The 27,657-nt window shown below is 29.2% G+C and overlaps 1 protein-coding gene across 1 annotated transcript; it reads right to left on the minus strand.

Annotated features, from left to right (window-relative positions):
- Positions 1 to 15,139: 15,139 nt before the first annotated feature.
- On the minus strand, positions 15,140 to 27,211 carry LOC135923900 (uncharacterized). Its single transcript, XM_065458898.1, has 6 exons — positions 27,113 to 27,211; positions 19,197 to 19,849; positions 18,505 to 18,710; positions 18,018 to 18,178; positions 17,570 to 17,730; positions 15,140 to 15,250 (listed from the first exon to the last, which is right to left on the minus strand). The coding sequence occupies exons 2-6, from the start codon at positions 19,619 to 19,621 to the stop codon at positions 15,172 to 15,174; spliced, it is 1,032 nt and encodes a 343-aa protein (XP_065314970.1). The 5' UTR covers positions 19,622 to 19,849; positions 27,113 to 27,211; the 3' UTR covers positions 15,140 to 15,171.
- Between the last annotated feature and the right edge of the window lie 446 nt (positions 27,212 to 27,657).

Below are 27,657 nucleotides of genomic sequence, written 5' to 3' on the forward strand. Positions count from 1 at the left end.
TATTTTGGTAAAAATCTAATATAGCTATAGGCCTACAATAAGTGAATCTAAATATCTCCAATAAAATTTATGTATAAAATAATTTATCCAATAGTAACCTACCCCCTTAGAAAAATCCTGGATTGGGATATGTTTAAACATCATTGAATTTATTACGAAAAATAACGAAAAGATAGTAGCAATAATATGTTTTTTATAAAAAAAAGGTATGTATTTACTAACTTAATTTTATAGAATGATCAAATATTAGGCTTTTATTTTAGATTAAGGCCAAATATTTTTTTAATAGTTACTCCTAGTGCATTCAAATACAACAGTGGCTAGCGCACTATATTTTTCCCATTATAAAACCAAATTTCTTTTGATATTCTAATCCAAATAAATATATTTTCCAACCCAACCTCTGGCAAAAAAAAAAGATGGGTTTGATAACGATGATGTTTTGGAATTCATATTATATATATTTTTTGTAAAATTTTTAATAGATATAACCTCTCTAAATAACTGATTATAAATTAAATAATTTAAAGGAGTATCTAAATTAAAACAAACGCGAATATATCACATATTATAAAGTAATTTAGATGAACACAAACTTCTGTCGTTATTCCCATTGAGATACTTAAAGATTTCGATGATGCCAGACTTTAGGCCAGTGTTAAGGTATTCATTCCCATTGACAGTTATACTGACCAGTGTCAAGTTACCGTAGTTCCTTACTTCGTAAAGGCGATTCTTACAAACCACTCTAAAGGAAGCGCAAGAGTGTTTCCAGCAGAAGTCGGGCTTTAACCCATATTTCCTTTAATATTTTTTTTTAAATGTATATGTTATATATTAACCAACACATTTTTTTAGCGGGACAGAAAATAATAATTTCAATTGTAAAATTTATTTGCCCTTTCGAATCGAAATATCTATTTTTTTTAAATAAAAATAGAAAAATGATTTTAAAAAAAAAACCATGAAAAAGGACATCTACCGAGGGTTACGTTAGAGAGAAGAAAGAAAGTGACAGTGAAATATTATTTATTGGAGATTCATCAATTGAGCACCTAATTCAAACCTATTTTTTATATTTTTATCATTGCTAGATTGAATATTTTTTTTTAAACTTAGATATGAGATCAATTTAATCAAATACATTGCATGTCCTTAATTTTGAAATTAGTGGGGATTAATTTTATCGCTTATTAACATAATCATTTAGTTTTATAAATAAAAAAAATGTTTGCTTTATACATATAATTTAACTTATGCGGAACTTTCTTTTTTTTTTAATTAGAAAAGTTTTTTAAGCTAGAATTACAACAAAAATCGTGCATTAATATATTTTCAATATAATAAAATTTTACCCTTTTGTGTAATTATAATCGGTTATGTCGTTGTACATTTGCGCGGAAAATTTTAAAGCGGCAGAAGCAAAAGGTGCTCGCATGAGATCCATGTTGCTAGAGAGGAAGGATGTCGGGAGAAATATGCTACCAGTATTTTGACCAGAATTTTTCATTTTTATAAGTTCCTTTTGGACTTTTATGAGCTCTATTTTATTAGTAACATTCTTCAAATGAGTTTTGGCGAAAAAAATATTTTTAATGGCCTTCTTAGCAGTTTCAAATTCTTTGACGAGTATATCAATATCATAACTATGGCGTATTTTCTTTGAATCAGGCTCGAGATGAGAAGAATTAACGTGTTGTCCCGTTGATTTTGTAAAATTAAATCTTGATACTAATTTATGAGAATCCACTTTTATGTGTTGTCTCAAATTTTTGAGGATGTTAGATAGTTCTGATTTTTGCTTTCCATTATTAGAATACTTTTGATCCTGTAATAATTCATTGGATGCCTGAATCTCAAGATGGGAAATACCAACAGGGGAATGGACATGCACCTTATACCCATCAAGGTGACTATGATAGTGGGAGAGGGAATCGTTTACGACACCATTATCTATGATGTGTCTCGTCCCACAATATATTAAAACTACAAAATACAACCCAAGTACTATTAAATACATTAATAGTACTAGAGTTAATTTATCTAGGTAAGAAATTTTGAAATTAAAAAGCAAATTATTTTATTTTGGGACACCCTAATATATACGTGACAATTATATTTATTTCAAGAAAAAAAAAATACCAATATAATATCATTCATTTTAACAAATAAAGAAACAATTAAATTACATAACAGGTATAAGTATAGATGATTTGTTTATTAATATTTTGTTACTTTTTTTCAAAAACAAATTAATTTATTTAAGATTTGCGTTAGGAAATTCTTTCAACAAATCAAAACAAGATGTTTTTATTTTAAAAAAAATTTTTAAAGTGTAATTTTTGGAGAATGAAATGACAATGTGAACATCCTTTTAATTGAAATTTGAAGCTAATAAATTTAATTTTAAAATAACACATAATTTTAAAAAATATTCCTATTTGAAGATAAGCATAATAATCAATTTCCTTAAACCATATTTTTTTTGTAAACGTGAGAATACTTAGACACATTAAGGTAGATGGAGGGGGGGGGGAGGATTTTTCAACAGGTTAAAGAAATTTTTTATTATGTGGTAAAATGCAGATTTAATCTTATGAGAGCTTTTGCATATTTCGTGTCAGCCGACATTAGTGGAAATCAAGGGCCTCAACCTGACCCCACCCCCATTATTGCTCTATATTATCGCTGTTATACAATTTTATGACATAGGTTTATCCTAGATTTTACTATAGCCGGAAGAAGCACTATTAAGGCAAATTTTTTCGAAATAAATTTTATTGGAGGTTTAGGTCCATTTATTGTAGATAATTGGCTATGTTATATTATAAAAATAATTTTAAGTTTTTATATAAAAAAAAATTTTTTCAAAAAATTTTGATTTCCAATTATTATTTATAGTGATCATATACATACTTAGGGGAGGGGGTGGGGTAAAATTTATTGGCTTAAAATTATATTTACAAATAGGTAAATTATGGTGTGAAATTTCCCACTAGTTACGCCTATGTTGTCCATGCTGACAGCTGAACGATCAATATTTAAAACTTTAGAAAGTTTTGTTTTAGATGTTGAATAGAGTGCATTAATCAGTCTTTTTCTTATTTTGCTTAAAGATACTAATTGGTGAACAAGAAATATAAACTAAATATTTGATTTATGCCAATATTTATTGCCTGAGTAATTACTTATCAATTCCTCAATCAATTTTGCTTAATGCAAAAAAAGAAACAGTTTTAATAAAAATAGAAACTATGAGAATCATCTTTTTAGAATAATTCGAAAAACTTATATCAAACCCTTAGGGTTCATTTTTACTATAATCTGGGGGAAAATAATTATTGGTAAAATAAGAAAAAATGTAGCATTACAAAAGAACACAGAATCCAAAAATTGTAAATATCTGGTTGAGTTTGACTTTAGTTCTTTGTTTATAATTCTTTAATAAATTTTACAAACAAAAATGAAGTATATTAATTACAAGCTAAATAAAAACTACTATATCACGCCTAAATATGAAGTTAACTAAACTTCTCTATCCATTAATTCTGAAACCTATCAATAACTAGTGAATATTTATATTTAGTACTAAAGTTTTAGTGATTAAAAAATTGTTTGGTAGATAGTTTAAAGAATATAGCATTAAAAGCAAAGGTAAGACAAAATCTCTAAGATTTCTTGCTAGAACAATAATTATAAAAGCGCTAAATATGTAAGAGCGCTAATATGTAATACCTGATTAGTATTTATAATTCATCAATCAATTATAAGTCAAAAAAAAACACAAGCTTTAGCCGAAGTCTTAAATATCGGATTTTAAATTGCGATTAACAAAATAAAAATTGTTTTTTAATTAATATAAGTCTATTCTGCTCATTTAACCTACAAAATATTAAAAATACGCGCTCACACTATAGCTATACGATTTAAAAATGTGAATTAGGTACAGCACATCTAAATTTTAAAATAGTATATTGTAAATCCATAAACATAAGCCACGTATTAGAATAACTTTTTATTGTAAGTATCAATTGTATAATATAATGTAAATATTTATAACTATACAGTATTTTTAAAAAATATAAGGTAATAATGATGAATTTTGAAGAAATAAAATTGTATTCTAAAATTTCTAATAAATGGTTATAAAAAAATATATATTAAATTATTTGTTGAGTAATAAATGCTTTTTCGTCTGGAATTGATGCAAGGAATCAAGATCTTATTTGCAGTTCACACATTGACATGCCCTTCTGTAAATGCATAAATAGTATATTTTTTATAATTTCGAATTAATAAAAGAAAATAAGAGTATATGAATCGATCAGAAACAATCCAACATGTAAATGGTCATTTTAAAAAATATAGTTTTGAGTTATATTTTATCTGAATTATCTTTAACACAATCTAAAAAATTCTCAGTATATTAGGGTTTCATAGATATTTTTTTAAACTAAAATACAAAATTTTACCAAGGTTTCTATAGATTAAATTATTTAAATATTTGATAAATAGCAAATTTTGGAATTATTAAAAGAAGCAAAAACATACAATTCATTTATAATTAATCATGCTTACAATCCAGATTTAGTTTTATTCTTCGACTCTTGTTTCAAAGTTTTGATGATCTTAGCTGTTTCCACCTTTTTATTTATTGGCAAAGAAGATTTTTCATCCGATATCAATTTCTTTGTTGCGTGGATCTCTACATGGGAAGTGTTGAATAAAGGATGGGCATGCACCTTATCACCGTCAGGGTGACTATGATGATGGTGATGAGATAAAGCATCAACGGTATCCTCATCTTTGTGATGGTCGGTCACTCCTAACTTTGAAAGCGCTAACAGGCTTATCAGTAATACTATAATGGGATTAAACATTATTATATTTAGGTAAAGAAAAATATTTTTATGATAAAAAATCAAGAAAATGAAGTTTATTTAAGCTTCTTTTTTTATAAATATATATTTAAATTTATGATTATTAAATTAAATTTCGAAATAAATGCTATAGTGTTTATTTATTAAATGGACGCCCTATAGGACAAAGGGTAATGTATAATTCAAAAAAAATAAACGATAAAATGGCCTTACGAAAGGTAAATAATGGCGACCTTTTGTTTATTAATCTTTTTATAATACTGTAATAAATTATTATTCTTTAACATTATGCTATTGTGAGGGTTTTATTTTTTCAAATGTCTAAGATATTTTCAATAAGGGGCTTATTAAAAAAACATTTTGACAAAAGAGTATTGTACATAATATTTAAAATTATATACAATTTCAAATAATTTTTCTTTCTCATACAAAAAATAAGAAACATAATACACTTCTCAAGTTAAAATAAAATGGAAGGGAGGGGGGAGGGGGTGAAGGTATTTTCTTTGTATGATAATCATCACGACATATGGACATATTAAAATATGTATAAGTTATAGTTTAGTAAACAGAATCGAAAAAACATAAAATAAACTTGTATTTTAACAACCAAAAAAGAAAAAAATATATGATAATACCAAACACTTAAAAATAAACTAATTAGAGTGCCCTATTTATAAAGCTGTTTAACCTAAGATAAATAGCAATAAATAATAAAAATAAGTTTGCCAATTTTTTATATATAATAATCAGAGGTCTGGAACGGGCCCTAATAATGGTATACATATAACAATACTAGCCAATCCAATTTTAAAAACAAATTAACTGGATCTGGTCTGGAATATAATATATATATATAAATAATCTACGTATAGTAATTTTTAAAGGATGTTCAAGCGACACCCCTGTGGTGATCCCCAAGCAGTCGCCCATGCTTGAACAATAAATTTGCTTGCTTATATCAAAATATGTAGCCTCTGAGCCATATCTACCACTTTAAATTTTTTCTGTAATAAATCAACTTAATAAAAAAATTTTAACCATACGAGCTACACATTTGAAATTTTTTTTTTTCCTATATAAAAATTTTGGGAAATCTTTGTCTCTTTTTTTCATTTTCAATGTCAATATTAGAATAGAGAGCAATCTAATTTTTATTCTTAGAGTCTAATAAACCTATTGATTTTCATTTTTAGAATTATCAGAAAAGCTTGATTTACTTCTGGAAAACACTCGATGCTTGATTTTATAAAAAAAAAATAAACGGGGTTTATATATGAAAACAAATTTTATGCCTATCAATTTACCTTCCCTGGAAGGATTAAAACTTAAAATTTTATATTTTCGTGGAAGGATTTATCTTAAAAGCCCCCCCCCCCTCCGTATATCTTTGGAGAACTTTTGGATATATAAGTTTATATCAAATTATAAAGGGAGGATTGATCAATACAGTAAAATATAAATAGTTAAGTATCACAATAAAATGTTTCTGTGTAAATTCAGCGAAACTTTTATCCCGAATCCATGTTAGCGAATATTATCCAAGATATTATAAACAAATTTAATATCATGAGGTTAATATCGCTATATTTTCGAATAGTGACTATTTTATATTGAAATGTTTATTCTTATGATCATATTAATTGAATAATATTTTATTTAAAAAATAGAGTTTTTAATTTTTTTTCTAAACATAATAAATTTATTTAATGATTAATGAACTTAGATTTGGTTTGTAAAATTTATTATTGGAATATTATTTTTTTGTTATCCTGTCCAATGCTTTTCCTAGAAGTCTCATTTAATAAGAATCGCACACAAGGAACTCAAGCTTTATTAATAATGCATTGATTGTTTAAACCCTATCTTTACTCGCATGATTAATATCTGGGTTGCGCCAATATTTATCTATTTATAAATTCATCAATCAGTTTTGCCAGTCACTAACCATAAACATAGTTATAAGCTAAATAAAAACGATAACATTACTCATTAGATTGTAATCAACGAATTTTGAATGCAATTCAAAAAAATAAATTATATCTAGTGATATAAGGGATTTCCACAATAATTTCAAAATATTCTTGAATCTTATAAATTTACGATCTTCATTGATATTTTTTTATCTATTCTGTTTAACTTAGATTTAAAATATTAGTTATATTTTCAAAATATTTGAAAGGAATCTGAATCCAATAGTAAGACGCAATTTTAGCACTAAGTTTCAAACTTTGGATTTTGAAGCTTAAGTCAATAATAATGCTTAATTACAAGATATATAACTTTGTATTTATATCATTTATTTTCTGTAATTAATCAGAATTATAACTACTTAAAGTAATTTTTACTGAATTTCCAAAAGATTATTTTACTAAGTTAAAAATTTAAACTTTCTTAAAATAGAATTAGTTATAAAATTTAATATATCATTCAGAAATTTTTACGTTTTAAAGAGTCTCAAGAAAATAAAGATGCCTTGACCAAGAAATATTTAAATCTACTTACAATTAAAATTGTTAAGATAAAAGATAATAAAGAAATACATAATCATTCTAAAAATCCAATAAAAATGAAGAACATAAAATATTCATTCAAATAAGAATAAAGCTTTGAATAATATTATCGAATATATTAAATATATTGTGGCGATACGCGTATCCATTAAGTGGTTCGATCAAAGGCACTACATTTGCATAATCTCACGAAGCTGATAATTCACCTAACACGGAGTTAAAATAGTTTCGCAACTCCTACTAGCAGCCTTTTTGGGTGACTTCCGATGAAAATTCTATCATGGACAGGACAAGTAGGAGGATTTCATATCGAACACTTAACCCTTGTTTGACAGCTTTATTTTTATGATCTTATTTTTTTAAAAAAATTAATTCATTTTAATTCCGTTTTATTAGAAAAAATGAGTAAAATTGCTTTCAAATTGAGTAGAAGCGTTTAGAGTTGTTTTTCCTAAAAATGCTGTTATTTAAGTTGAACTGATATTTATTTTTAAAAAATGTGAAAACAACAAATTTCTATTTTTCTTCTAAGAAAGAAGAAAAGTTATACTATATTATAAAATTTTTTGCCTTCATATTCACTTGTGGTAAAATTTAATCATTCATGCTACACTGGAACACCTGAAACTCAAGCAAGTATAAAATATATTATATTTTAAAATTTATTCGAATATTGTTAATTATTTATTTGTAAAGTATAAATCTTATTGACATTTATTTAGCTAATATTGGATGGAGAATATCATCAAGGAGCATTTTTTCTGTGATCCATCTAACGATAATTATTAAAGTAAGGATGATTGTAAAAATGAAGAGAAGGGTTGGAATAAATAATAGTCGTAGGAAGTTATTATCTCAGACAACCACGGAGTTTAAATCACATAGAAAACGAGTTTATATTAATGAAATATGTGATCATCATAAACTAAAATAATTATAAGCTTGAGATAAATCAAATGATTTATATTTTTCCTAATTCTCACCTACTTCCAAAATCTTCTATGATTTTTATTAATAATCTGAGAAAATTCTTAGTTTTCAGTATTTTTTGTGATAAAATTATAAGCATTTCAGATTATTTTATTTACTTTTAATAGCATAGACCATGGATTTTTAATATTTAAGTTGAAAAGGGTGGGGGGGGGGTAAATTTATTGGAATAAAAATCTGAACAATAATGTCTCCTTATTACTTACATACAATCATGAGTGATAAGAGACCAGAAAGAAATTGGCTAATTTACTTTTTATTACATCAGATAAAGGTTACATGCATTCTTAAAAAGTAACAAAAGATTCTTAAATTTCATTTGCGATTTATGGTGGGTAAAATAATATTGAATATATTGCATTCCTTATAAATGCATTCTCAATATGTATATTTTTTTCACGATACTACTTCGCGGTATGATTGTTAAACGGCTCATTTTGAGCCTATTTTTAAAAACGGCTAACACAATATTTTAGCCAGAAAAATGTTATGCAAGCCTGAAGATTTTGCTCATAGAAGGAACAGAGGTCTAGACATATATTATCGAAATCTCGAAGCTTAGGCAATATTTTTTGGCTAAAATATTGAGTTAGCCGTTTATAAAAATCGGCTCAAAACGAGCCGTTTAACAATACTACTTCGCGGTAGAAATCGCCATAAAGCGTTCGCGAAAAAGTATCTCTAATAGCGTGTTCCCGATAAAAATTTGCAATATTATCTATGGCTCGCGGAATTGATTTCTCGATATTACTTTACTTATAAGTTTCTAAACTGATACGTAATGAAATGATATAATCTTTTATTTATTAATATCTTCCCTTTATTGTCGCATATTAGGTAAAATTTACTCTTTATACAAATTATTTATACACCTATCTTATCAAAAAGTGAAAAAATTATGACGTATCGGATACTAATGCAGAAAAAAAAATAATGAAAATGCGGTTTTACGACATAATTACAAATATCAAAAAATAAATTAAGATAGAAAACTTCGCTGGGTTTACAAAAGATCTTTTACAATATTGTATATTAATCTGAAAGTCTCATTATCCAAAATAATAAAGGGATAAAATTAACAGTAATTACGCCTATATATTTGTGTTTTTGGCCTTATCCGCTATTAATATGGCTGATAAATAACATTTGAAACTGCAGAATGTATAGTTCCGTCCATATAGCTTATTTTTGCTAGGTACACATTTGGAAGTGTCTTCAGTGATTAATAACGGATTTCATAGATTGATATGAAATTTGAACTCTCAACATGAATAATATCTAAAGTCTGAAATTTAGTAAACTAAATATTCATCTGTCTGTTTCGATTTCCGTAAATTTATTTCTGGAGATTTTTATCAGGTTAATAGATAATACTCTAAAAACCAGGGACCCTGAGTGAACCGTAACGAACCGTGAAACCATTATAAATATCTGAACCATAACCGTAACCGATATAATTATTTTTTGAAGGAGTAAATCTTTATAAACAATTAAACCGGTTCAGATTTTATATTTTAGAAATGGAAATAATTTGAATATCCAGAATTTATAAACTTGCTCTTATACTACTGGCAGCTCCCGCAACACAAGTTTCTGTAGAAAGGGCTTTTTCGGGGCTACAATTTGTGTTATCGTCACCTCACAACGAACAAAAAGGAATCCATTTATATTAGAAAATATATTACTTATACGTTCAAATAATATATTTAAAAATGAGTTATTTTGAATCTTATATATATTTTTTTATATATGATACATAGATGCTTATATCGCCGGGGTGGCCTAATGGGTAAGATGTACGCTTGGAAACACGAGTATGAACAAGGACGCAGGTTCAATCCTGGTAAGAACCATAAAAACTTTCGAGTTTTTCTTCGATGACTGATGTGTAAAAGACATATGGTATGATGAATTTCGGAGCTTAGAGATGACACCCCGGTCACCGACAGGCCTGGACAGCCGGGTGCTAGGATACCTGTCCAATAAACAAAATGAAGAAAACAAATGGAAATATGAATATGAAAGATAGGGCGTTCCCTCCAAGCGACGCGCAGGGTGTAGACCTCCATCCTTTGAAAAGTAAAGTAAAGGTCAAAGCAAATAAAACAAGATGAGCAAGTTTGAATATTGGGACGCTTAAAGGTAAGACGAGAGAATTGGCATCAATGTTGAACAAGAGAAAAGTTGATATAGCGTGCATACAAGAGACGAAATGGAAAGGACAGAAGACTTTGATGATTGGAGATGGGTATAAATTGTACTATAATGGACTTGTTAGCAATAGGAACGGTGTCGGCATCATCTTCAGTCAAGATCTAACCTCCTCAGATGTAGAAGTCAACAGGATCTCTGATAGACTAATGAAGTTACTCTGCATTGGTCAATCAATACTACACATCCTTTCATTATATGCTCCTCAAACGGGTTGCAAGGAAGAAGAGAAAGATGATTTTAGAGCTATCCTCTATGAAGCTGTAATGGAAATCCCTAAGGATGACCTAGTCATAATTGGTGGTGACTTAAATGCGCATGTGGGGAAAGCAAGAGATAGCTACAAAAGGCATCATGGTGGTTTTGGATATGGAGAAAGAAATGATGAAGGAGAGCATATACTGAAATCTGCGCAAGCCTTCGACCTTGCCTTAACCAACACCTACTATAGGAAAAAGGATAGTCATTTAATAACATACGAAAGTGGTACAAGGAAAACACAGATAGATTACATACTAATCTCTCGCAGAAGATTAAAAGATGTAATAGACTGCAAAGTCATCCCAGGAGAAGATATCGCCGCACAACACAAGCTACTAGTCATGGATTTACACATCTCAAATAAATCCACTCATAACAAGATAAAACTGGAACCATGCATCAAATGTGGCAAATTAAAAACAATGACAAGATGCCTTTGCAATCAATGCAAACATTGAAACAATAGATTCCTCACAAGTCAGTGAAAAAATGTGGACAGACCTTTCATCCAGATTAATAGACACTGCCAAATCGACACTAGGCTTGACAAGAGGAGGCAACAAATCATACAAAGAACTATGGTGGTGTAATGAAGAGGTACAAACCACTTACAGGAGAAAAAAGCCCTTTATAAAATATGGTACAAATCCAAAAACAAATCCAAGAGATTAGCTACAAAGGCGGTGGCTAGAGCCAAATCTATGGCGTACGATGACATTTACGAAGATCTACATACCAAAGAAGGGTAAAATAAAATATACAGATTAGCCAAACAGCTAGAAAAGAACTCTAGGGATATAAATGGAGCTCCGAAAGTAATCAAAAATAAAGATGGGAAATTGATAATAAAGGAAAAAGAAATAATGAGTAGATGGAGAGAATATTTTCAGGAGCTTCTCAACTTTAATCCGCACATACTGCATCTAGACGAACACTCCCCTTGTCAAAACCTTGTACAACCTATAACACACAAGAAATAATCACATACCTCAAGCATATGAAAAACAACAAAGCTAGGGGTCCAGACGATATTCCAATAGAAAGCCTTAAAGCACTAGGAGATGATGGAATACATCTCCTCACAAATCTATACAATAAGATACTTGGAAATGAAGAGGTTTCCCAAAAATGGAGGCAGAGCTATCTAGTTCCTATCTTCAAAAATAAAGGGGATCCACATAATTGTCAAAATTACAGGGGCATAAAACTAATGTCACACTGTCTAAAACTATACCAAAAAATAATAGAAAAAAGATTAAGAGATATAATCGAAATAGGAGAGACTCAGTTTGGCTTTATGCCTGGAAGATCAACAACCGATGCTATCCACGCAATTAGGCAAATGAGTGAAAAATACAGGGAAAAGAACAAAAAGCTACACATGGTCTTTTTCGATCTAGAAAAGGCCTTTGATAGAATCCCAAGGAAACTTATCTGGTGGGCGCTACGCCACAAAAATGTTCCCGAAAAATATATAAGTATAATACAGGATATGTATATGGGCCATATAGCAATGGTCCGTAGCACAACAGGTACTTCAGCAGGCTTCACAATAACCGAAGGAGTTCATCGAGGGTCGGCTCTCAGCCCACTTCTCTTCATTACAGTAATAGATGTATTAGCACAGTCTATACCTCAAACAGTCCCGTGGAATATGATATTTGTAGATGATATTGTGATACTTGCCGAAACTAAGGATGAAATGAAAGAAAGACTAGTGAGTTGGATAAATATCCTAAAAACGCACGGATTAAAAGTAAATAGAGAAAAGACGGAGTATATGGTGATAGGAGGAGATGAAACCGAGAGAATTGATATTAATGAATGGCAGATATCGGCAATTGAAAGCTGCAAATATTTGGGCTCCACTATACAAACAAACGGCACAATAGAAAAAGAGATAAAGAGTAAGATTAATCAAGGGTGGCTAAAGTGAAGATCTTTATCTGGAGTGCTATTTGATAAAAGAATCCCACACAAATTAAAGGGAAAAATTTACAGTTCCATAATACAACCAACTATTCTATATTCGGAAACATGGCTAACCAAAGAATCAGACGAGAGAAGTCTACAAACCATGGAGATGAGAATGCTGAGGATGATTGCTGGGGTAACAAGAAAGGATAAAGTGCGCAGTACAAGAATACTAAGTAGTTTAAAGGTAGTGCCCATTAAGACTAAGTTATTGGTAAACAGACTTAGGTGGTATGGGCACACAATGAGAAGGCCTATGAACTACATAGGAAATAAATTTAAGAGTTTGGAAGTGATGGGCAAACGTAAAAGAGGAAGGCCAAAACTTCAATGGGGCCATAAAGTTAGAGCCAATATAAAGAAGTATAAATTAGATAAAAGAGATTGTATTAATAACATAAAGTGGAGAGAGATGTTGAAGGAGCTTACCACCAGAAAAGGTGAAAGCTAAAGAGAAAAAAAAAATCACAGATGCTTAAATAAAAATTAATTAGAAGATGATGTTGCTTCAATAAAAAAAATTTCTAACCGTAGTGAACCTTTATAAATAGCTGAACCCAACCGAACCTTTATAAATTTCTTCTTAAGAACCATAATCAAAAGGTAACCATTATAATTTTTTACATACTGAACCGTAACCAAACTAAACTGTTATAAATAAAGGTTTGGATCCCTGCTCAAAACCAGAGTTGTATAAGTGTTGTTAATTCTTTATGATATATATTTTTTTTAAAACAACCTATATATTATTCTTATTTTAAAATATCCCTTATATTGAAAAAAAATAAAAATGCCCTTTACTCTCAACCCTTCCCTCTCAATAATATAACTTAGCAATCCAAAACGATTCTTTTAATAATATTAAATAAATATAATACACATTACTATAAGTCCACTTTATTTGTCAAAACATATAACATTATATTTCATAAACATATTAAATCTTCCCAATCAATCCCGTCTTTATCCAATATCATGTCTTCTTCACTCCAAATCGCAAACAAAGACACTTTTATTGTTCTTTTCTAAAAACAACCCATGTGATGATTTTGTTTTCCTCCCATCCACCAGGAAAACTAATTCCCCTGTCAGAAAATAACTGACATTTGATGTATTATATTAAATTTATTTCTTCTTTTTTTCAACAGCAACACCTTATTCCTTTATTCTGGACTTTCATTAAAGAGCAAAGTAGACTCATACTAATCTCAAAAGTAATAGAAATACGCCTTCAGTCAAAAATTAGCGGAAGGGAAAAAAATAAGACAACTATATATTATAATTTTCTTAAACTATATTCTTCTATAAATATTTAAGGGATGTTTTTTGATAGTTTTTTTTAGTATTACAATATAAAATAAATTGATTAAAAATTTCAATATTATAACAATTTTTTTGCATAGTAAAGGCCAATAAATACTTTTCCCTTATTAAACTGATAAAATAAGTTTAATAATATTCAAAAGGTGTAATAGGTGGTAAAATTTTAAGTGATTAGCATGATGATTTTTGAAAATTATATGTTAATGTTAAAATAAAACAATTTGATTTAATAAACAAATTTTTTTTAATCCAATTGATTCTTATTTCCACACCCTCGGTCTAAAAATAAAAAACGGATCTCAATTAGTCTTCATCCACAATAGAGCCTATATATTATATCATCAATTACAATTTTATTATAGGAATACTGCGGTATAAAATATTAAAATACAATGAAAGATAAGCGTAGATATAAAAACTTCAAATATAGTGGCAAAAATATAAATTAAACAGCAGATAGATTGTAACTGGAATTAACTTTGTTCATTAAACAGAGTTCCCAAGGTTCCTTCTCGCGTGGTAATGAAATATATGTGATAATAATATTGATCCGACACTTTTATAGGTCAATATACATCTTTTCCCGACTTTATTTAAAAATATATAATATTCGGCTGAATTAAATTCTAAATATATTAATAGGATTTCTATACAGAATCCGTTACACAACCTAAACTCCGTTTATAAAAAATTAAAATTCTGAAAGTTATGGTACGGTTTAAAAATTGTAAACATATATAAAATAAAAAATTTATACATTAAACCATAAATTACAAGGACTTCTTTTTTTTTAAAATACAAATCAATTTTAATATAATATATCCACAATTTATAAGGTGCTAAATGTTTATAATAAAAAATATTATTTTTTTTTAAATTATCAATTTGATGAATTTTATTTATTTTTGAAGAAGAGAAATTATTTAAAAAATAAATTACAAATGATGTAATAATTAATTGATTAATATATACATAATATTTCAAAATTAAAATATAATTATATTTGATTGTTGATAGATTTAGCAATAAACGTCTCCTGGAGATGGATTGTCAATAGGAATTATGATTTCGTTATGTCTGTTCACAAACTGACTTGGTCTTTTAATTTTTTTTAAAATAATTAGGGAAATTTTGTAAAATAAATAAGGATAAATGAAATTATGGTTCAGAAATCGGGTTACCTTTGGTATCATCAAGTTTAAAAAAATATAGCCACGATAATTATTATATTAGTTTTAAAATATCGTGAAGTATTATATCGCTATATATGTACCTAACGAGTGACTTCAAAAAAAAACGTGGCGTTTCAAATATTTTAAATTTCGTATTTTAATTAAAATATACGGAACTCGATATCCTTAAAAAAAATTTGGAATTTGGTTTGAGAAAATTAAAAATTTTTAGCAAAAAATAACAAAACTCTAATTTTGATAAACCGCGATTACTATCGTAGTATATAAAATTAGTAAAAATGTCAATTATTTTCAATAAAAAAATTGATTTTTTTATCGCTTTTTTAAAATGATTTTTTTATATATGATCATTAATTTTTATGCTTAAATTTATAAGATTAATTTTTTTGTGTGCTTCAAATAAAAAAAACGATTAATAACATTTTGTGTTGAAATTTTCAAAAACTTTAATTTATCTCAGATTTTGTTCTATCAAGTTTGATTTATAAGAGTTATCGACGTAGTATTGAGATTCGGCGTAAGCTCTTTGATTTTTTATAAATTCCCTCATTTTCGGGTTCTTGTAATTTATTGATTTTCTGTGAGTTCTTTTTTTTTAATCTTTTTCTTTTTGATAAGTACTTTATTTTGTTAGTTACCATTACCTTAGACTACCGAAATATTAGCATTTTTTTTCCAAAAATGTATTTCCCAATAATAAATTATAAACAAAATACAAGCAAAATTTGATGAGACCTGCAGAAGTATATCATTGGACGAGCCCCGATTTTTTTCAAAAATATATCACATTTATTTAAATTTTTTATAAAAAAAAGGCTTTTTTAAACAGGGCTCGGGTATATTTTAAAAAAAACTTTTCAGGCCGGGCCCGGATATATTTAAAAAAAATAATTAAAACACGACCCACCGGGTCGGGCTAGCATGCCCAAATTTCATATAAAGAAAGAAATATAATGTTTGATCAGTTTCAGTTTCTCTATCATTTCATATAACGAACCATCAATATCATCCTCCACTGATCTAAGGTTAACTTAAACTTTTTTATTTGCCCAATTTTAAAACAAATTATCAAAAATGTTATGGCCTATTTCATTTTTTATAAACGAATGCCTTTATTTCGTTCCATACTTAAATAATATTGTGGATTTAGAACGAGAGGTTTTTTTTCCATAATAATTCCATTTCTCGAAGTGCCTTAAAGTTAGTTTGAACTGCAGAAATATTCAACTTTTTCCTAAGGAACTTAGGAATCAAACTTGGTGTGTAAATTTATTTTTCATCTTCGTGTGACATACTTTTATCAGTGTAAAATTTGGAAAGGGTGAGGTGAGGGGGTTATATCAATAATATAAAATTTCTTTGATAACCTAAGAGATCTGTGGAGGGTTTTTGCCCTCACCCATACTTCGGACGAGCGACAATCGGATTTTCAAATAAGGTGCGGGGGGGGGGGGGTTTAAAAATAGTAATAGATGAGGATGGGCGGGTGATGTTTAAAATATTTTTCAGGCCAAATGAGCAGATTAGACTTGCATATTATATATTTCTTTAAAAATACATCAAAATAAATAAATAAAAAGCCAAACAAACCAGGAATTTATATAATTTTGAAACAGACTGAGGAAAAACAAATACGTAACAACATGTGGGAGGGCTTTTCGGCTAAGAACCCGCCTATTGCAAACCTTTACCGGGTTTGCCCAAAATAATGGAAGCCTATTTTGCTCGTTTTTTTAAAAAATAAATAATAATATAGGGCTTTGATTGAGGATATTAGTTGTTCAATAAAATACAATTTTTATTTATATTTTCAAAAATAACCATTGAGGTATATATATAACATAAATTTTAAAGGCGTAACCGGAATATGAAATACATGGATTCACGAATCTCTAAAATTATGGATAATTTATTATAGGCTATCTCTTTAAAAATTATAAATATCTGATTTGATAGGACAACATGTAAAGAGGATAAATTTAAAAAAAAACAATTACAATGATAAAATATGATCATAATTGTCCGAAATTTATACTGTGGTTACTTCTTATACATACTGAAATCCATTTCCGATCAGATAATTATTTAAAATTGAGAGATTCTAAATTCCGATTAATTCCATACCTTTATGACATAGTAGACTCAAAAACTAATAATTATATTATTATAGTATTTGTTAAAAATAAAAAAAATACGCCTCTGGTTAAAATATTAAAATAAAAACTTGTCATAAAAAGCGGCAATAGGTTTATGGGTTATGAATTGGTTATTGAGTTGCAAAATTTTTATAAACTCATTCGTCTTTGAGATAAAAGTTGCCGGGAGAGGATAACCTCCAAACATTCTCACGTAGCACAAAGGATTCGAATGTTGAACTATCTTGAACTAAATTTAATTTGATTATTAGGTTGTATCCAAATATCAAAAAATGATATTCGCAAACTTTAGAAACTTATTGGAAAAAGAAAAAAAAATATAAATATAAAAATATGACCAAATTTTTAAATTTAACATGTAATTTCATTAAATTTTAAAGCTTCTGAAGATTAAAAAAAAAGATTTTGGATATGGTATACTAAAGAATAAAAAATATTCTTTTTAGATAAATTTTAGACGAGGCAATGATTAACGCTTTTCAATAATACAGTAATTTTTGCCTTAATAAAATTGACCTGAGGGCAAGTTGGTTTTGGAGGGTCAATGGCGAAAGGTGGGGGCAACATTAAAGAGATCGTTGGTCCTGCATTACTTATAAGTTCCACTGTTTGAGTACTAGTTGATGGGTTAGGCGATCCTTTGATTAAAACCGGAACAGTGAAATGTATTTTAGCGTCTATTTTATATATAATAAGCAGTAAATTCTATAAATATTGTATTCTTGAATTCGAATAATATAATATGTAGAAAACATTATATTTTTGGCTCGGGCTTTGTTTGGCTGCTCTGCCCGGAATTATTTTTACTAGTATAAATTGTCTAGCCCGGCCGATGACCAAATAGAAATGACATAAATTTAATTATTAACTTCAAAAATATTTCTAAACTGTTTTGGGGCTTTCGGGCCCTCTGTGCCGACCTCTAAACTTTATATAAATCTAATTCTGCATTTTGTTTAACATCATTAAATATATATAAGCAAAAAAGAATAATAACACAAACTTTGATCGTTTTCCCCATTGAAATAATTAAAAATGTGAGAAAAGCCAGTCCTTAATCCATTATCAAGATAATCGCTTCCATTAACGGTGTATTCGATAAATGTCAAGTCACCATATTGCCTCACTTCGTAAAGATCATTCTTGCAATTTATTTGATAGGCAGGGCAACACTGATTTCCGCAGAAATCAGGGAGTCGGCCATGTTTGCTTTATTTTGATATATATCATATTCTTATTTTATCTGAGTTTTTAATTATCTATACAAATACAACTAGTGAGGCAAAATATCTAAATTTCACTGGTTGCTATTCATAAGCAAAATCTTAAGGCTTGAGTAATATTTTACTTAATAAAATACTTATTTAGTCGTTTATAAAAAAAATCGTCCTCAAATGAAGCGATTTTACATGACTAAATACAACTACAAATTTCTCAATGAAAATTATTATTGTTTAAGTCTTGCCGGTGACTCAGAAAGGGACTTAATTTTTACCTTCCAAAACTGGCTTTGTCCAATTTTTCTACTTTTTCTAATCTTAGTTTCTTAAGTTTTAGATATTTATCCAAATTTAAAAATAAATATAGGCTTAAATTAGATTTCAAAAAACGTTAGCAATAAAAATTTAAAAAATAACTTCTTATTTTTTATACCAAAGCTACAAATTAAAACATTTGAAAAATATATATAATAACCCATCTTTGTAGCCGTATTCGTGTATGTCGTTGTGCATTTCAGCGAAAAATTTGAGGGCAGCACCGACAAAAGGTACTCTCATATAATCTATATTGGAGAGAAAGGATGTAGGGAGAAATATATCATTCGTACTATGGTGAGATTTTTTGGTTTGCACGAGTTCTTTTTTGGGTCTTACAAGTTCATTTTTAGTAATGTTCTTCAGATGAGTTTTGGGGAGAAAAATCTTTTGAATGATCTTCTTAGCCGAACCAAGTACTTCGACTAGTATATTAGCATCATAGCTATGATGGATTTTCTCTGAAACGTCGAGTTCGGCGTGATGGGAATGCTTTTTGCCTGATTTAGTTTGGTTTAAATTTAGAATTATTTTATGTTTAGCCTCAACTATAGAATCCTTAATATGGTGTTCCAATTTTTTCATCTTTTTAGAAGATTCCAATTTTTTATTTCCCTGAAAAGAAATATTTTTGTCTGAGAATAATTCCTTTGATTCTAAGATCTTTTCATGGGAAATAAGGCTATCGGCCAGTATATCATCGATAGGTTTATGATGGTGAACTAAATCATCTATGGCATCCTTGTCTTTGTGGTGTTCGGTTAATCCTAATTTCAGAAGCGCTATAAGGCTTATCAGCAGTACTAAAATTGGCTTAAACATTAATATAATAGGTAGTAAATTAATTTTCGAAAATAAGTTTATAGTCTTAATTTGTTAAATGGACGCCATGTTTACCATAATTTCAAAAGATTTTATACGAGAAAAATAAATAAAAGGTATAATAGTAATTCCCCAAACAATGAAATCGCCTACAAAAGGTAACTAATGGCATACCTTTTATTAATTAATTATCTTATGTTATTGTTAAGCTTTGTCTTTAAATATCCAAAGATTTCATCCATAAAGACATAAAATATTATTAAAAAGGGTAAATTTTTATTTTAATTTTTTTCTTTTCATTTGAAACAAGGTATATTTTAAACCGACTGGATTAATTGTACAATAACATTTTTTTTTCAAAATATTTTTTATGCGAATTTTTTTTTACATTAGAAAAATAAGAAATATTAATATCAATTTCTCAAGATTTTAAAAAATAAGGAGGTGGGGTAGGGTATTTTCTTTGTATAAAGATTATTATGACCATGGTCATTAATTCAAAGGTGTATATTATTATTATTATTTATAATATTTAAAGAAGATTGATTAATGGTAAAATTTATCACGACTAGACTCATACTTTATCTTTCCATTTATAAGTAATATAGAATCTTAATATAATACACATTCAACTCATTTTTCTATATATTAATTAGAGAACCTAAAAACAAAACCAGCCCTAAAATATGATTATGACTGACAAAAAACCGCAAATAACGAGGAAACAAGAGGTTCAAATGTTAATTATATCCGAAAAATTACTAAAACGAAATTCTAATATAAGAACCAACTCAGAATGAAAACTATCAATTAATGAACTAAATTAAAACTTATAAATTAAATGCCACGCGAACTAATTTTTGGATTTATATCTTTATTAAATAAAAATATTCATCAATTTACAAGGGTCAAAAATTAAAATCGCAAAAATATTATTATAATTTCAAAAGGTTTTATTCAATAAAAAAAAGGTTATCAACAATTGAAAAGTCACAAAAATCAAAAATTAATAAAATTTTAAAAGTGATAAAAATTAAAAAAAGTGATTTTCTTTTTTCACAAAAATATGATATCTGGTAATTTCTAATATTTGAAAAATGACTGACATTTTTCTAACTAAATACAAAACATAGATAAAAATATGATTGACACTTCTATTAAAATAAGTATCGTTTACGACATGCCATCCCTTTATGGGCTGTGGCACGCCTATAAACACACAAATAAACAACAATATATATATATTTTAAAAAAAATGTCACGGTATATATACTTTGGAACAAACATGGACGATATATAACGGGGTTGCATGATCAACTAAATTGCTATAACAGTTTTATAAAATTTTATAAAGTCCTTCGATTTTATTTGGTTAATTTAATAATATCATGATTACCTTAAATATTTCAAAAAAAATAGCTAATTCCAATGTGAATGATCATTTGTGATAGTGAATATAACTATGGGAAACACCCCACTCGAAAGGGACAATCGTTATTTCATCAACATTATTTTGGTTTTGTCGGTGATAATAAAATCTTTGTCAAATCATCTGCTTCGTTTTTTACTTCGATCTTTCTTTGTCTGCGATATTCATTCGTAATAAAGAATGTTCATTGCCTAAATTCATCATTGGTGGCACGGTGGTATTCCTTTGTGGAGTTTTGGGATAACGAAGACGTTATTATTATAAGACGAATGTTTCAAAAAGCCTGTTTCTGGCAAGATGTAAAAAGTGGCAACGTAGAGGAATGTAGCTCCCTGAATGACGTGGCATATCGTAAAGGGATTGGATCTCTATTTATCTACACTGACGTTATACATTGTAATCGGGTGGTAGTAATTGCTCTGGAAGGTGGAATGGTGGAGTAAACGATAAGTCATGAGCATTGGTTTGATAAAAATTTTACTTAAAAATTTTAACCAAAATTTTTATGAATAGAGATCTAGTGGTTATTTGTATGAACAAAGTTATTATAATACTTTTTGAAAAAAATTTATTATAATATTTAAAAAAACTTATAATATATTTTACAAAAAAAAAATTATGGTCTGATGTATTAATGTATACTATTTGCGGTGCATACATTATAACAAAAATTAAACCTATTTCTCCCATGTGCTTCAATTTTCTCAATAATATTATCACAATATCCCTTGGTGTGATCGCCAAGTGAAACAAATAACATATCACTCTAAATCAATCACGCGAATCCCCCAATAAAAATAAGTGAGGAAAAATTTTGCCATCCTAAAACTAAAAGAAAAAAAACAAAACTTTCTATTACTCTAATAAAAGATAAACATCTTTTCATTACATTAAAAAAAAACTTTCTATTATAATCTAATAAAAGATAAACATCTTTTCATTAAATTAAAAAAAACTTTCTATTAATCTAATGAAAGATAAAAACATCCTTTCATTACTTTGAAAACAAAACTTTATTTAATACCAGATAACTTAACACAATTTTTCCTTACACAAAAAAAAACTTGCTATTCATTTAATAACGGACAATATACACACATGTTTTCATTACTTTAAAATCAAACTTTATTTAATACAAGACAACATTAACACAAATCTTCATTTGACAAAACAGACAAAGACATTCCTTAACGAACCAAACTGAAGAAAACTTTCCATATCATTACCATGTTGATAAATTTATTAAACCCGTCTATATTGACCTATTTTTAATATGACCAATATATTCAGAAACCGATTTTATTAAACTCGTCTAATAGAACTATGATTATAACTGCAAATGACCAACAACCTGTCTATATTGAACTATTTTCAATATGACTAAATATATTCGGAAACCGAACCCATATGAACCCCAAACAAATAAGACGCTTCTTATTTATCCCAATCTCATATGATCGTGATGACGAACCACGGTCACCCCTGTTATTAACAAAATTTCACTTAATTTCGAACCCCGGTTCAATATGACCCGACCCTTTTCCCATTTGGTTGCCCGATTGTCGAACAATCGGGCCCAAACCTTTTGTCCCACGGCAAACCGTACCCCTAATTTTACTTCCATTGAGGTAATAGTCTTCTTCTTTGGTTTTAAGAAGTCCAAAGGACCCCGTGTTCGCCTACCTAAAAATAACTCGACAGGCGTAACTCCCTCTCGATTACGAGAATTGAGGTAATATAATTGAGACATGTAAGCCTCCTCTTTATGGGCTCCAGCCTTTTTGATCCAATTTTTAACAATGGCTACCATCCTCTCAGCCTGTCCATTCGAGCTGGGATGATATGGTGGAGCTAGAATGTGTTTTGTCTGTGACTCAACACAAAACTGTTTAAAATCTTCGCTGACAAAGGCGGGACCCCCGTCAGACACTATTTTGTCCGGAAAACCGAACCGAGCATATAATTCTCTTAATTTTTTCACAACAATTTTTGTGGTGTATCCATGTACTAATGCATATTCTATCCATTTAGAATATGAGTCTACCACTAAAAAATATGTCTTTTTATCAAGATCAAAGAAATCGATGTGGATACGTTCCCAAGGTTTCTTTGATTTAGGCCAAACCTGCCCTACCTCTTTACGGGGCATAGGAGCACATGCATTACAAGGAACGCATTTCCTGGTAATCCGTTCAATATCTTTGCCCATACCAGGCCACCATACATATTCTCGAGCCCAAGACTTCATCTTGTCTCGACCTTGATGACCGGCGTGCAATAATTTCATAATTTTACTCCGTAATTTATAAGGAATTACGGCCCTGTTTCCCCTCATAATACAATCATCAACAATTGATAATTCTTTCTGTATTTTTTTATATGCATCATATTTGTTTTTCCAAGGTTTATCTCCTGTTAGACTTAATTTTATCTGACCTAGCACTTTGTCATTCACAGTATTGGCTTTCAAATCCTCCCAATTGGTAGGACCCCCTTTTAAAATATAAGACAGAGAACGCACTAAGGCCTTCTCTCTATCACTTATACTACTATTTATTTCCGGGTCTGCACAGTCAGAACCCAACCTGGACAAAATATCCGGCAAATGATTCTCTTTGCCCCGACGATATCTAACTTCCACGTTAAAACTTCCCACTAATAACAACCAACGTTGTAACCGGGGAGATAGCATTAACTCCCTATTATCCTTTCGGAATAGGTGGATTAATGGCTTATGGTCAGTAAAAATTTCAAATTTTTTACCAATCAAATATTCACGGCATTTCGTCAAACCGAAAATCACGGCCAAGGCCTCCTGTTCAATCACCGAATATCTCGTTTCGACATCCCTAAAAACTCGGGAAAAAAAAAGGATGGGTCTTTCCACAGCATCAATTACATGTAATAAGGCTCCTCCAACACCTTTGTTGGAGGCATCAACCGCTAAAATAATTTCTAAATCATTGTTGAAACAGACTAAAATTGGCTCTTCCCCAATTTTTCCCTTTAAAATTTCAAATGCTTCTTGTTGCTCTACTTTCCAATCGAAATGAACGCCTTTTTTTAATAACTCATATAACGGGGCAGCTACCTTCGCAAAATCCTCTATAAAACGATGATAGTAATTTACCATACCCAAAAAGGACTGCACTTCAGCCTTATTATTGGGCTGCTTTAAATTTAATATATTTTTCAAATTTTTTTGCAATGGCTTCACCTCAATCCCATTTATTTGATGGCCTAAATATTCGACCTCCATTACACCCAAAAGGCTTTTCTCTTTGCTGGCTCTCAAGCCTTTACCCTGAATTCTTTTAAAAACTTCCTCCAGACGATGGTTATGCTGCTCAGGCGTTATCCCTGTAATTAGCACATCATCCATGTAATAAAATACACCCTCTAGTCCCTGGAAAACGGACGCCATGGTTCGCTGAAAAATAGGCGCTGACACACTTAACCCAAATGGTAATCTACAAAAAGCGAACAGCCCTTTGGGAGTCGTGATCGTCAATAATTTACGAATCTCCTCCCTCAAAGGTAATTGTAAATAGGCGGACGAAAAATCAACCTTTGAAAAATATTTCGCTCCCTTCAACTGGGCCAAAATTTCCTCAATTCGGGGTAAAGGATATTTAACCTCTACTACCCATCGATTAACGGTTACTCTGAAATCAGCACAGAGTCTCAATTTACCATTTGATTTCTTAACCGGTACCAACGGGGTTGCCCATACACTATATTCCACTGGAACAATGATACCATCTTTAACCCATTGATCCAATTCTTCGTCAATTTCCTTTTTCCATTCAAAAGGGACTCGACGACACGCTAGGAAAATAGGTGCAAATCCTTCCCTTAATTTTATATCTACTTGATAATCATTAAGACAACCTAATTTGTCTTCGAAAATTATTTCATACTTCTTCATTAAACGAGATATATTTTCACTCATTTTATGTAATTCAGGAATACCAATAGCCACCACTGGGGTTTTATCAATGCTAATGTTGTTTTCAACCATTAATTCCGTGGACTTTACATACCAATCAGAATTATGGGTTGAATCATTTTGTTTTATGGTTAAATCCTTCCCTTCTATTTCACAGATATTTTTTAGAGCGTTATAAGCAATATTTTGGTCCTTCGGGTTAATTATGACCGAACCATTATGTAGGGCAAAAATATTCCAATAATTACTGAAAGGACCTAACTGAACAATCCAATCCCACCCCATGATGGTTTCCACATCTTTCTTTACTACCCATAAATCTAGGAAAAATGTGGTATCATGAAGAATTACGCCCAATTTAGTTTTTCCCAAAACTATTATCTCAGACCCATCAAATTGTCTGACGCACATAGATTCTTTCTCAAGCTTACCTTTAGGCCAATACTTAAAATAATTTCTTCGAGACATTATAGAAATGCTAGCCCCTGTGTCGAACAACATGTCAATATCCCTAGAGTCAACTCTTACGATAACTCTTGGACAAGGACGAGGTTCGACTAATCTTTCAGTCATTAAAATATCATATGTTTTAATTGACGGATCAATATTAATCTCATCTGAAACATCAGTTTCATGAGAATTCTCATTTGAACATAAATTCAACTCGGAATTTAGTGGTTCCTTAACAATATTCATATTGTTTTTTTTTATATAACTGGGATATTTTTCCCATCTGAAAATATTCATATTCCTTTCATCGGAATATTTAACAATACCCAAAGGATATTTCTCCCATTTAAATTCATTAGAATCTTTATTATTTTTATCATCATAATTTAAAAAATTTCGGTTATTATCATGGTTATTTACATTATTATTTTTTTTCCATCCCGATCTCCTACCTACTATATGATTACATTTGCAATCATATAGTCAATTTTTGATACAGTTTATGGCTACATGTCCCGGTTTGTTACATTTAAAACACAAACGGGATTTGCCATAATTCGGTCGTAAAACATCAAATTTATTCGTGTTAGTACCAGAAATTTTTCTAACATTAAAATTTTCTGATGCCAATCTCTTTAACGGAAAACCTTCACGAAAATTTTGTTCTTTGACTACGCAGGTCTCTACCTTGTGACCCACATACCCACAACGGGTACATTTCAAATCTTCAAAAATTTTCTTATGACCTGAAAAGCCATTTTTTTCAATGGAAATATTTTTTCCATCTGTCCACGTCGGACCACGCACTTGGCCTTTATTACTATTACTATTAGCCATAACCAACGTATTCATATCCTGATATATAATCTTAATCATGTCTTTTAATTCTTTCAATTCCTGGAGGATAACTATAGATCTCTCCACACTATCCAAACGATCATCGTTATTATCTTTCATCATTTCCACCTTTTCAGGTCTGCCGTTCTTGATTTCATTTAAAATTCCATTTAAACTACTTTCCAAGACCGAAATCTTTTTCCAACAATCAGCCGACACCGGAGTGTCTATTTTCCAATTACCATATACTCTAGTCGCGCCCAGAGTACATTTTCCAAACAAAAATTTTATTGTAATATATAACACGTACAGTAGAACCAACAATAAAATTGTCACTACGGCATTATTTACATCAAATTTATCAACCATTTGATACAAACTTTGATAAGTAATACTCGGATACTCCGAAATTTTATCAAATACGCTAGGCTCAATATCAAAATTAAATATAAAGCCCATCTCATTATATGAAAAATTTATATTACCTTAAAACGGCCTTGTTCAATTTTTAAAAAATTTAAACAAAAATGTGATTGCGTTGTGTTCTGAGGTGAGATACAAAATATAAAATAAAATATTTTTTCTTTACCTTGAAATACCGAATAACCCTGGAATCTAAACAATCCTGGTGGTCTCGGTCACCAATGACAAAAAACCGCAAATAACGAGGAAACAAGAGGTTCAAATGTTAATTATATCCGAAAAATTACTAAAACGAAATTCTAATATAAGAACCAACTCAGAATGAAAACTATCAATTAATGAACTAAATTAAAACTTATAAATTAAATGCCACGCGAACTAATTTTTGGATTTATATCTTTATTAAATAAAAATATTCATCAATTTACAAGGGTCAAAAATTAAAATCGCAAAAATATTATTATAATTTCAAAAGGTTTTATTCAATAAAAAAAAGGTTATCAACAATTGAAAAGTCACAAAAATCAAAAATTAATAAAATTTTAAAAGTGATAAAAATTAAAAAAAGTGATTTTCTTTTTTCACAAAAATATGATATCTGGTAATTTCTAATATTTGAAAAATGACTGACATTTTTCTAACTAAATACAAAACATAGATAAAAATATGATTGACACTTCTATTAAAATAAGTATCGTTTACGACATGCCA

The sequence above is a fragment of the Gordionus sp. m RMFG-2023 genome, chromosome 2, assembly GCF_954871325.1.
Source record: "Gordionus sp. m RMFG-2023 chromosome 2, tfGorSpeb1-WG-v2, whole genome shotgun sequence".
In the NCBI taxonomy this organism is placed as follows: domain Eukaryota; kingdom Metazoa; phylum Nematomorpha; class Gordioida; order Chordodea; family Parachordodidae; genus Gordionus; species Gordionus sp. m RMFG-2023.